Source organism: Arctopsyche grandis, chromosome 12, assembly GCF_051622035.1.
Source record: "Arctopsyche grandis isolate Sample6627 chromosome 12, ASM5162203v2, whole genome shotgun sequence".
Taxonomy (NCBI): domain Eukaryota; kingdom Metazoa; phylum Arthropoda; class Insecta; order Trichoptera; family Hydropsychidae; genus Arctopsyche; species Arctopsyche grandis.
Window position 1 is genome coordinate 7,772,990 of NC_135366.1, and position 12,171 is coordinate 7,785,160.

The 12,171-nt window shown below is 31.8% G+C and overlaps 5 protein-coding genes across 19 annotated transcripts in view; 4 read left to right on the forward strand and 1 right to left on the reverse strand.

The window, feature by feature from the left end:
* LOC143920219 (queuosine 5'-phosphate N-glycosylase/hydrolase) overlaps window positions 1–12,171 on the forward strand; it is a 529,776-nt gene that overhangs the window by 363,681 nt on the left and 153,924 nt on the right. The gene's annotated exons all lie outside the window — the stretch shown is intronic.
* The window catches only part of LOC143920212 (uncharacterized), a 262,942-nt gene that overhangs the window by 175,048 nt on the left and 75,723 nt on the right, over window positions 1–12,171 (forward strand). The window lies entirely within an intron of this gene.
* The window catches only part of LOC143920231 (uncharacterized), a 433,558-nt gene that overhangs the window by 24,461 nt on the left and 396,926 nt on the right, over window positions 1–12,171 (reverse strand). The window lies entirely within an intron of this gene.
* LOC143919733 (apolipoprotein D-like) lies at window positions 1,780–7,268 on the forward strand. The gene is made up of 5 exons (XM_077442208.1): window positions 1,780–2,018; window positions 5,964–6,186; window positions 6,257–6,408; window positions 6,522–6,699; window positions 6,789–7,268. Exons 1-5 carry the CDS (start codon window positions 1,896–1,898, stop codon window positions 6,950–6,952), a joined length of 840 nt encoding a protein of 279 aa, XP_077298334.1. The 5' UTR covers window positions 1,780–1,895; the 3' UTR covers window positions 6,953–7,268.
* On the forward strand, window positions 7,665–12,008 carry LOC143919734 (acidic phospholipase A2 PA4-like). 15 transcript variants are annotated; one of them, XM_077442211.1, is made up of 7 exons: window positions 8,177–8,249; window positions 8,556–8,639; window positions 9,792–9,926; window positions 9,997–10,157; window positions 10,266–10,460; window positions 10,782–10,869; window positions 11,495–12,007. In XM_077442211.1, the coding sequence occupies exons 3-7, from the start codon at window positions 9,796–9,798 to the stop codon at window positions 11,598–11,600; spliced, it is 681 nt and encodes a 226-aa protein (XP_077298337.1). In that variant the 5' UTR covers window positions 8,177–8,249; window positions 8,556–8,639; window positions 9,792–9,795; the 3' UTR covers window positions 11,601–12,007. The 15 variants fall into 15 exon arrangements, with proteins under 15 accessions (XP_077298338.1, XP_077298341.1, XP_077298342.1 ...); XM_077442223.1 differs by having other exon boundaries at window positions 8,188–8,253; window positions 9,657–9,926; XM_077442219.1 differs by having other exon boundaries at window positions 8,188–8,253; window positions 9,670–9,926.

Below are 12,171 nucleotides of genomic sequence, written 5' to 3' on the forward strand. Positions count from 1 at the left end.
AGGCGCGTAACTATTATACTATGCCGCACGGGCATGCGGTGCATGCGGGTATTTTAGATTTAGACATTTTTCAAATAAAAATCTTGAAAGTAATTTTAAAATTATTCAAATGACTAGGAAACAATATTTAAAATTTTATACTGCAAATTTGATACGCGACACATTACGTGTCGAATTTTCACCCATCTGTACTCCATTTCATGACATTCACAGTAATACAATACGGTAATAATGGCGCACCGACATCTCAGCGCAAACCAACTTAGCGCCGACCTTTCGGCGCAGACAACTCAGCGCAACGACAACTCAGCGGATGACAATTCAGCGCATGGACTATTCAGTGCAAAATCAATTTTTTCAATAAGCTTCAAATGCATTTTCAAAAATAATTACTGTATTGAAATTTTCGGTCATATCTACATGATAATTTCTTAAATGCGAATAAATTTATTTGATACTCTTTGTGCCTTTGTGCCCGGTTAATTGTATAGATTTACGAAGCGCCAAAAGAGAAGTTCACACGTTGCGTCTCTGTCTGACTGGTTTAGTTAACCCTCCTACCTTTAGGTACATACACTGATTTTCAGGAATTCGAAAAAAAACCGATTATAACTAGAGATGGGCAAAAATGGGAATTTTGAACGAAAGGGAAAAAACCGGGAACTTTGGGGGAAAAACTGTATTTTTTTAATTGAGAATGACCAAAATAATACAATATATTTTTGTACATATGTAGGTAATAATTAAGTAAAGGTCACATTAATTTCATTTTGATTTTTAAATGCTTTTTATTATTACGAAATTATGTTCACAATACATCTTATATTTATTTTAATAGCTACTGATCTACTGATCATTTTCTATTTTACAATTTAATTTAATTTGGTTAGTAATCATAGTATTATATTATTCTAATGTTAATCTACAGCATAATAGGAAAAATAGCTCAAAAACCTATTTACAATCCTTGTAAATGCTCATAACACATCTAATACATAATATGAATTAAAGACTCACTAAAGTCGATAAAGCAGATTGTGTTTAGGTAATCTGTGTTTATACCTGAAGGGTATAGACATTTTGTTGTAATCTCTTCACAAGTGTGTTAGTATGGTTATTAGTGATTCTGTCATAGAATCTACTGGTTAGTTTGTTATTAATGTCTGTAACAAACGGAATATTATATATGGCATGCAGTTTTTTCAAGTTAGTATATATGGGTGTATTATAAATTATTTTAAGGGATTTATTTTGTATTACTTGGAGTTTGGAAATATTAGAATTCGAGGCGTTATTCCATACAGGTGAAGCATAGGTTAATAATGGTATATATATAACGCGCGATATAATTTTATTACTGGATACATAGTTTATGCCTATCTTGTGAAAATGTATCAATATATATATATATATATATACATATGTATGTTATAAGTTTTGGAAAAATGAAATTAATTTTGATAAATAGAAAACTCAAACATGGGTAGAAAAAACACTCTAGATTTTCAAACATGGGTATATATTATTTATGTACATAGGTAAAAAAACGATATTCATTTTTACTTTATCTATCTACGTAGTAACAGTAGATGAAGTTTTTTGTTTTTGTTTCTGATGATTAAAATAAATCTACATGATATTTCAGAATGCACATAATAATAGTATCTAATTATATCATTCATCAATTATTGTGGATTTGATTTACAATCATTTTTAAATCATAAAACTGTACAACCCTGTACAGGGTCAACGCATATAAGAATATGAACAATCAACGTCACTAAACAATCGTGAGTGAGTGTTCGCAGTGAGTGGTTCTGGCTGGTAGTATATATAAACGAGTCAAACTGCTTATAGTACATATATACATATAGTATAGTATTGTACCGTTCAAAATGAAGACCACCAGTTTAAGTCTTCTAGTATTTATTAGCTTTATAGGATCATCTTTTGGACATACATACCACTTGGGAGGATGTCCTGTAGTCGATCCCATGCATGGGTTTGAAATGAACAAGGTGAGTTATATATTTAATTTCAAAAAATACTTGTCTGTATGCATCTGTATGAATTATATATTGGCATATACATATACATATTCATATCTATTCGACACAATACATATATGTATATGCATAATATTTATTGAATTTCTTATCAACACTACGACTCTACAAATATAAGGTAATGTTGATGATTAAATATTATATTGAATAAAAATCCTTCGACATTAATTCTTGTATCCATATAAACATATATTTTTATTGAACGTATATTTGTCAAAAAATAAAATTAATATTTAAAATCTAAATTAGATTAATCTTTAACGAACTTTACTTAATAGAATAATAGCAAACAGAAACGGTGTTTCCCAACTGTCTATCAGTTCTTTTTCATATTTAAATTATATTAAAGTAATTCGTGTAATTTTATATACTTTACTAAAGTTATTATTAAAATATTAAATTGCAAACCGCACTCACATATATAAATCCGTTGTCTCCAAAGAGGCGTCTCACGATAAAGATCTGTAAAAAAGTAGTATAACAATTGCTAATCTATTATTATCATAACTAACTACTTTCACTAACAAACTAACCATGTTAAATGGCATGTAATAACTCATAAGTGATCCAAGTGATACCTAGGATGACTATATGTCAAAGCTGACCACAGAGAAGAGTTTATGGCGGTAAGAACTCACTCCTTGAATGGAAATCTCTCTCAAGTACCGCCTTTTTCTCAACACATCTTGGATAAATGCGAGAAAAATAATATCCAAACCTCCAACAAGGTAAGAGTGACGATGGATGATAGCTTAGCTAATAGAAACCTGTATTTAGCCACGTACAATGTAAGAACGTTATCGAGTGAAGGAAGTGTGCTTGCATTAGAGAATGAACTAGAAAGTATCAAATGGGATTTAGTAGGACTTAGCGAAGTAAGACGAAAACAGGAAAACCAAATAATCCTAAAAAGTGGTAACTGTCTCTACTGGAGAGGGCTACCAAATGGTAGAATAGGAGGAGTAGGGTTTCTTATCAATAAGAGAATAGAAAGAAATATTATAGAAATAAACGACATATCGGAACGTATATGCTATGTAGTATTAAGAATCTCGAGCAGGTACACTTGTCAAATCTTCCAAGTGTACGCCCCCACATCTAGCCACCCAGACGAGGAAATAGAAGACTTCTACGAAAAACTACAGGGCGCATACGATAATAGCCGCCACCACTTTAAAATAATCATGGGCGACTTTAACGCAAAAATAGGACAAAAGGCAAACACAGAAAGAGCAGTAGGCAATTTTGGTACCGGCCAAAGAAACGACAGAGGCGATCGCCTCATAGAATTCGCAGAACACAACAGGCTCTTCATCACTAATTCATTTTTCAGGAAAAACACCAACAATAAGTGGACTTGGGAGAGTCCTAAAGGAGACAGAAACGAGATCGATTTCATCCTAACAAATGCCCTGCACTCCGTTAAAGACGTTAGTGTTTTAAGTAAAGTAGATATAGGCAGCGATCACAGATTAGTCCGTGCCAAGATGGCCATTAATATAAATTGCGAACGTAGGAAATTAATAAAAGGATGCAGTAACTCTCCAGATTTCGCTCAACTAAGGTCTAGGAAAAAGGAATTCGAACTCGAACTTGGAAATCGATACGGGAAATTAAACCCAGAAGCAGACATCGAGGAATTGAACACTGTAATTAGTTCGGTTCTAACCTCAACAGGTAAGAAATTAGGTGGTTTCAGGAAACAGATTAAATTAAGCAAAATTTCAGCGGAAACAAAAAACCTAATTAAGCATAAAAGGAATTTAGATAGGGATAATAATAAGCAAGAATACAATCTAGTAAATAAGGAAATTAAGAAGAGAATAGTCAGGGATGTCAGGGATTTTAACAGCAAGCTAATAGAAAATACCATTAAGAATAACCGTAGCCTGAAAAAGTGCAAACAGGATCTTTTCTTAGGCAAAAACCAAATGATCGCAATCAGATCAGAGAGCGGAGTAATAATTAGGAATAGAGAAGAAATCATAGACAGAGTTTACACGTTCTATGCAAAACTATACGAGAACGACAACGGCCAATTCCCCACTCTGGAATCGACACACGGCCAAAGGGTTCCTGCAGTATTGCCTAGCGAAGTAGAGGCCGCGCTAAAAACTGCAAAGAATGGTAAAACCCCAGGGGAAGATAATATTCCCATCGACTTACTAAAATGTGGCGGCCCCCCCCTAATTAATATCTTAGCTAGGCTTTTCAGCAAATGCATCCAGAACCAAGCTATACCAGAAGGATGGAATAACGCAACTATCATTTTAATACACAAAAAAGGCGACAAAAGCGATATCAAGAACTACCGACCCATTAGTCTACTTTCAGCGGTCTACAAGCTCTTCACGAAGGTTATTACAGAAAGGCTGAAGAATATCCTCGACGAGAACCAACCTATAGAGCAGGCAGGGTTTAGGGCAAATTTCAGCACAATGGACCACCTCCAAGTAGTTGGCGAACTAATCGAGCGCGCCAACGAATATCAACGGCCACTGTGCCTAGGTTTCGTCGATTATGAGAAAGCCTTCGATACAGTTAGTCATAATGCAGTACTTAACGCTCTAAAAACACAGGGAGTGCCGGAACCCTATGTGGGACTGTTAGCTACAATATATAAGAATGCCACAGCTTCAGTTAAAATTTTTTCAGGTACAGATAGATTTAGCATAGGAAAAGGAGTAAGACAAGGAGATACAATCTCGCCCAAGTTATTCAACGCGGTGCTTGAGGGAGTTTTCAGGAAATTGGATTGGGATACAGCCGGAGTAAGCATCAATGGTCGCTTTTTGAGTCACCTTCGGTTCGCAGACGATATAGTTTTAGTAGCTCGTGATTCAGCTGACCTACTTATCAGACTAACACAGCTGGACAGGGAAAGTAGAAAAGTAGGATTAAAAATTAACGTAGATAAGACTAAACTAATGTTCAATAGTTATTGCATGCCTGATAGCATCCCCTTAGATGATAAACCAGTAGAAGTAGTAAATAATTATTTATATTTAGGTCAAATAATTGACATGTCTGGTAGTAAAAATGAAGAGATAAAGAGACGTATGAAATTGGGGTGGAGTGCATTTGGACGGATGAATGCTGTTTTTAAATCAAAAATGCCACTCTGCCTGAAGAAAAGGATCTTTGATCAATGCGTTTTGCCAGTGATGACGTATGGATGTGAAACTTGGACACTGAACGCCAAGATGCAAAATAAAATCCAATGCACTCAAAGAAGTATGGAACGCTGTATGCTTGGCATAACGAGGAAAGACAGGAAGCGGAACACGTGGGTGAGAAATATGACAAGGGTAGTGGACATAGTGGATAGAGTGAAGAGATTGAAATGGCAATGGGCGGGTCACGTAGCTAGGAGGATGGACGAAAGGTGGACAAAAGAAGTGCTTGAATGGTACCCGAGAGAAGGCAAAAGAGTAAAAGGAAGACCGCAAGGAAGATGGGTGAACGAAATTAGGAAAATGTGCGGAATGAGATGGATGAGTGTTGCGCAAAACAGAGACGAGTGGAAGCGTGTTGGAGAGGCCTTCATCCAGCAGTGGATGGCGAATGGCTGTAAATGATGATGATGATGACATGAAGGCTATTATTTTTCTCTTTGTTTTCCTCATTATAATTTGAATCCTACAATTATTTTATGTTCACTCGCCATAAATATTTTCACTGATAAATTCCTGATAACTTTTGTGACATTTCGAAGTGGTTTATATTTACACAATTATGGTATGTTTCTTTAATTTCTATGCAAAAATAGAATGAATAAAAGTGATTATGTACAAAAAATTCGAAAATTACAATTGTATGTAGTTATCAGGTAAAATCAGAAAGAGATCATCATTTTGTCTTATATTTTATTATTCTAATTCCAATTAATTTTAATAGATGTTGGGTGTGTGGTATGCCGTTCAAAAAACATCAACGGCATCGAGTTGTATCACATATAACTTTACTAGAGGCGAAGAGCCTGGGGAATATGAATTGCAACAAGTATCTCAGCACTTCGTTCTTGGTCTTACACCTCTAAAACATGACTACAAATATAAAGGACGCCTCAGCATGAACGATGCGAGCATGCCAGCAAGAATGACCGTCAAATTTCCTTTAAGTGAGTTAATCATACAATATAATAATTTCATCATCTGATTTAATTGTATTGTAACTGAATTTGATAACAGGTGTTGCTGGTTCTGCAACATATACAATATTCGGGACGGACTATGAAAACTATGCTGGAATATTCACATGTCAGAAGCTAACTTTTGCCCATAGGCAATCGGCTACAATTTTATCTCGAAGACGCGATTTAGATAAAATATATTTGGATAAAGTATGCATTTCCTATTTTGTAGATCATATGCATTTTTTTGTTTTTGCTATTATTACTTGACTTATGTATTACTTTCCTAATTATTATATATTAACTACTTTTATTATTTTTAGGCTCGCTCTCGTTTATCTGCATTTGGAGTTGACCCCTATGACCTTTCAATAATTTCTCAGAAAAATTGTCCCAAACATCCTAACGGTACTACAAACGGAGTAGATATAAATATCAACCCAGATACTTTCTCTGCTCATAATGTAGCTGGAGTTATTCGCAAAACTGGTGAAAAAATTGGTAATTACATATGTATACTAAAAATTGCATCCACATAAAGTTGAAAATGTATAATTATGTAATTTTTTACGTTGAACTTATCATTTTAGGTGATGGTTTCGAATACGTAGCTTCAGCAGGAAAGAATGCTTACAACCACTTGTCTAATAAAGATTCGCCCGATAAAGATCGTATCACTGAATATGATCCTACTAATTTAGCTGTCCATGCTAGAGCATCACATCCGGATGATGAAGTCGAATGGTTGCCATAAATACCAATTATTTAAAAAGACTTTCCTAAAAACTTTATCTCTAATATGTATTCAATTCGCAATGTAACACTCTTTTCAGTGACGATGATTTTTATAACAAAACCATAAAAAATATCTGTTTTAATGAAATTATGCTATTGAACATATAAACTAGTTTTACATACCAAACTACTTTATATAAATATTACTTCAAATACTCAATTATCTTTAAGTATATAATATTCAAATACAAATTATTATTTTTTATACTTACATATATGTATATATTGATGCCTTTTTACAATTAAGTAATATTATAAATCTCTAAAAAACGATCATATGATGTTTTAATTAATCTATTTTATATACATAACTTTTACTTTTAAATCTATTCAGGGTCTGTACATTATTAAAATACTTACTCGTGTATAATGAAAGATTTGAATTTTATCCAAGTCCAAGTAAATCAGGACATATGTAAATTATCCATATTCAATTCTACATGACAAACATATACACTTTATAAGAATCTTGCGAATAGAATAATCCAATAGTATCCAAGAATAGTCTGAATGAAAATAATAAAATAATTGTTGTTTCCTTTTTTATGCTTTCCTTTATGGAATATTTTTATCCAGGTAGAAATTTGGCACACCATCAGAAATCAATATTTTTGTTTACTTTGGGAATTTGGGCGTTTGCCAAATTATAACGAATCTCGCTTCAGTTTGCCACTTCAGTTGATATTTAATGTGTAGTAATAATAATCCACACGAATTGGGTCAAATTATCAAAATATTTTATAATAAAATATTTTGATAATTTGACTCGCTGCTCGCGCAAATTAAGTGAGTATGTGCCGTTTACCATGCACCCTTTTTTTTATCTTTCGACTTAAGATCTTTCAATTTTCGATCTTTGCCTTCCGATATTTGCGTTTTCGGGCTTTTAACTTTCGGTCCCGTGAGGTAGACCCGTAAAATAGGTATTAATTTCATTTATTCTCGGCTTACGAACGTATTGTGGACAATGATAATAATTTGTAAGTTGTAAATTTTGGTAGAAAAGGCCCAATTCGGGGGCCCCAAGCGCGCGCTTATTTTCGTGTATGATAAACCACCGCTGCAGACGTCAACAGTGAAAGATAAATGATGATTTTATTGATGCGAATGTATGTATGTATATAGTCAATCTGACTACGAAGTGCGACACTGTTCAATTACATTTATCCCATTCAATTCCAGAGAAGACTGGTCAGTTCCACTAGTACTTTCGACACGTTCACGTGTCTGCTAAAGCTCTCGACGTCAACTTAACTGTGGGTATATATCGATTGATTGATATAATATTTTGTATTGATATAATTCTTAATTTTAATTTTGATAAAAGTGAATCATTAAATATAGATTTTATATTGCGTATTAATAGTTCGATTTTATATTGCGTATGATTTTGAAATTACTGTACAGTGAATATTTAATATTTAAAAACTGAACACATCTAAATAAAACTATTGAGCTGAGATTTTTCTTCGTCATAAATAATTTAACTTAAACTAACATTTTCAACTTCTGATTTATTGTTATAAAGTGAAATTTTATTAATAAATATATGTACTTAATAGGTTGGATTTCTCTTGATCTTCACATTGAAAGTAAAAGTTGTTCGTTGGTGCAAAACGTGTAGACATAATAGACGCTATGTAGTAGTTTGTATCAATTAATGTGTAATTGTGATATATTTAATATGCTTTATGCTTTTAATACAATTGGATTTTATAAATTCAGCGTTAATGATGTGTGATTTCAACGAATTTAAAATAGTTTTTTTTTTTGATTTTATTAAACTCTTTTGTAACATTCGTACGAATATTTTTATTTCATTAAATATTTGACATCAAATATTTAATGAAAAAATATTTAGTAAGGTCCTTTTACTTTGATGTCTGAAATTGAATATTTAGATTTTATATAGAATAAGTTTATTTAAAATTTTAATTAAAAACTGAATATAACTATTTTCATAGTCACTCACATATGATAGTAAAAAAAATACTTACGATATGTGCAAATTTTTAATTTTATTATTACAGTATTGTTGGGTTTCAATGACCCACTCATTGACCATATTTGCTGAGGATGTTACATGCTTCATAAGGGTTATTTTTCAATCGAGGGCATAAATAGTAAAGTGGTCCGCTATTAATTCTAGTCCGTCACCATGATTTATGCACATAAATCATCAATTTGCGCTCCATCCTCAGGATTCACAACATGGCTCGACAACCTTTTATATTTTTGCACATACATATATATTTTTCAGTTTAAATAGTCACAACTTTACCGTATGAGCTTGTAAACATTATCGTATATCGTATATTTTTACATAAATATACTTGATATAACGAAATTTTAAAGTAACGGATATTGTTGCAATTCAAAATTAGTATCACATATTTGGTAATAAAATTTTATAATTAAATTCGAATGAATTATAGAAATAGTTCATGTTTCATTTTGATAATACAATGGAATACTGTCATAAAGTACATTTAAAATATCGGACGTTTCAAACCAATTGTTTGAAACCACTTTGGTGGTACAATAATACTAAACGATTAATGAACCGCAAATATGTTGTTGTTGAGAGTTGAAGATACATTTTATTATATCTAGATTGATAAAAATATTTATTTAGGTAACCTTTATCAATAACTCCTACATAGTTATTATTTTTAGAAACAACCTAACAGTTAATTAATGAAGAACTTTACACACATCGAGCATGAAGAAAAAGCACATAAAACTATGAGTAGTATAAATTCGACGCATTTAGGAAAAATTAAAATTATTTTCTACAGGAAAATGCTTTATATTGGAATGTTTCTATTGATTATACCACAAGCACTATGCAACGTAATAGTGGCTGATCATACAATGTCAAGAATGATTGAATTAACAACAAAAAGTCCATATTGCATTCTTCACAGTGACAGGTGAACTCAATTAAGTTAAAAAAATGATTTTAATTTCCCAAATACTCAAATTTTATCCAACGTATTTTAGAGGTGTTATTCAGAAAATGGTTTTGGGTTCCGATCCTAATAAATTAAGAATGCTGTCGAACGGAGCTGTAACAGCCCTCGAGAAATCGTGCAGAGACAAATCTCTTATTGCCACTCATCACGATGGATTTATTTTTCCAGGAACTAAATGGTGTGGTCCCGGTAATTATTCTATTAATTAATAATGATTATGTTGTTTTTTAATCTAGCATAACCTTTTTTATTATATATTCTGTTCACAACATATTTAATAACATCATTGTAACATAGGAAACAGATCAGCTTCTTATAAAGAATTAGGATTTCACTTTGCTGAAGACAAATGTTGCAGAGAGCATGATCATTGCCCTGCTGCTCTTGCGCCAGGAGAATGTCGGAGAAGTGTATGTAATAAAGGACGCTTCACACGTTCTCATTGTGATTGTGATGCTCGATTTCGTAGATGCCTTCAAGCACTAAATACAGGTGTGTAAACAATATATGAGCCGTTATATTATATTTGAGAGTGGCATTAGTGCACTTTTTTGAAAAAAAGTTAATATGTTTTGCGTTTAACAATATTTTTAAAAATACTGGTGGCCTTTAATATGTTTATTCTGCTTTTCCAAGATTATGGACATATCGAATTAAAAGAAATGATAACAATTTATGAATTACGACATACAGAATAGTGTTTTTGGAACTGAAAATTGAATTGAATTGAATTTCCGCCACTTTCAAATATAACGGCTCATTTTTACATTTCTATTTTCAGTTATTTTAAATAATAAAAATTTTGATTTTCAGAAATTGCTAACACTTTGGGTGCTATATTTTTTAACATTATTCAAGTCACATGTTTCAAGGAAAGACGACCATGTTCACAGTGGCAAAGGTAATTTTACCAAAAAATGTTACTCACTGAAACATCATTTTCATTTCATTGAAGTTAGTAGTCAATTTTATTTTTGTTGTACAGTTGGTATTACAAATGCGATCCAACGATAATTCTTGTGAAAATGCCAAGATATCAAGATTACAGAAATCCAACATCTCTAAAAAACCTACTCCTCTTTGGGAATACAGATATAGCCAAATTTAACCAAGGCGTAACTAAAACGTTTGGAAAAGCTATAAAAACTTTAAATATATTTAATAAATAAACAAATAAAATTCCAAAGACTGATATAATATTTTTTTCAATAATAAATCAATAATTTAATTTAAAAGTAAAACTTTATTTAGAGAAAAAAATCCAGCTTTCTCTTCTTATTTTAGGGCTTTTGAATTACTTTGGTTGTGACTTCACCTTTAGGACGGCTACTGGTTCAGCTTAATTTAGTGTAAATAAGTAGTTATTAATGTGGTTCAATATTTTTGAGATCGTGTAATATATACAATTTATATGTAGTTATATTCATTTTAATTCATAATCTCATTTATGTACATACATACATACTTACATAACTCTTATCTCGCTTTTTTAATACACGGTGATGGTTAACTAACATTTCTTACAGGAATGGCTACAGTGAAGAGGAATCTAAGGTGCTTTGTTCTCAGTGGAAATTTAGACCGTCGGAAAAATACGTACCATTGATGCCGATGCCAACACTTTACTCTTAATCCTCCTTTAAATAATATAATCAAAGGTTGCAAGCAAACTTCGACCGTATTATACTATGTAAAGGCTTAGTAAAGTAATGAATTCCAAAACCATAACAAATTACCTCAATATTGAACGTGTTTCAATTGTTTTTCTATTTTTCTATAATAAAATTACTAACAAATAAAACAAAAAAAGCATGTACCTACTACTTTAATGAATTTCGAAATGCATGAATGTGTACTTAGAGAATATAATAAAGATATTAATCTAAACAAGCTGAATCAAGATATAACAATTTATTTGAAATGTGGATGTATGTAATATTATATAAGTTGCCTATAAATTGAAATTAAAAATCATTTATCAATATCATGAGCAGGCCTCTAAATGTAAATGTCGAAAAATAAATGTGTTTTATAATTGTATTTTTCTTCTATTATTTGTTCTGACCTGTTCCACTTGAAAACATTTTTTTTTCATACACATACGTATATCGGGAAAATGATGATACACTGAGCCAACTAGAATAATTCAAAAATTGTTGCTATATCAATCGTAATCATTTTATTGAATAATCATATGTATATA

Excerpts from the sequence above, each read along its gene's own strand:
- LOC143919733 (XM_077442208.1), top strand. The coding sequence starts at position 1,896 with ATGAAGACCACCAGTTTAAGTCTTCTAGTATTTATTAGCTTTATAGGA. Across the intron at positions 6,187-6,256 it reads GACCGTCAAATTTCCTTTAA|GTGTTGCTGGTTCTGCAACA; the intron begins GTGAGTTAATCA and ends ATTTGATAACAG. Across the intron at positions 6,700-6,788 it reads CAAAACTGGTGAAAAAATTG|GTGATGGTTTCGAATACGTA; the intron begins GTAATTACATAT and ends TTATCATTTTAG.
- LOC143919734 (XM_077442215.1), top strand. The coding sequence starts at position 9,691 with ATGAAGAACTTTACACACATCGAGCATGAAGAAAAAGCACATAAAACT. Across the intron at positions 9,927-9,996 it reads TGCATTCTTCACAGTGACAG|AGGTGTTATTCAGAAAATGG; the intron begins GTGAACTCAATT and ends AACGTATTTTAG. Across the intron at positions 10,461-10,781 it reads CCTTCAAGCACTAAATACAG|AAATTGCTAACACTTTGGGT; the intron begins GTGTGTAAACAA and ends TTTGATTTTCAG.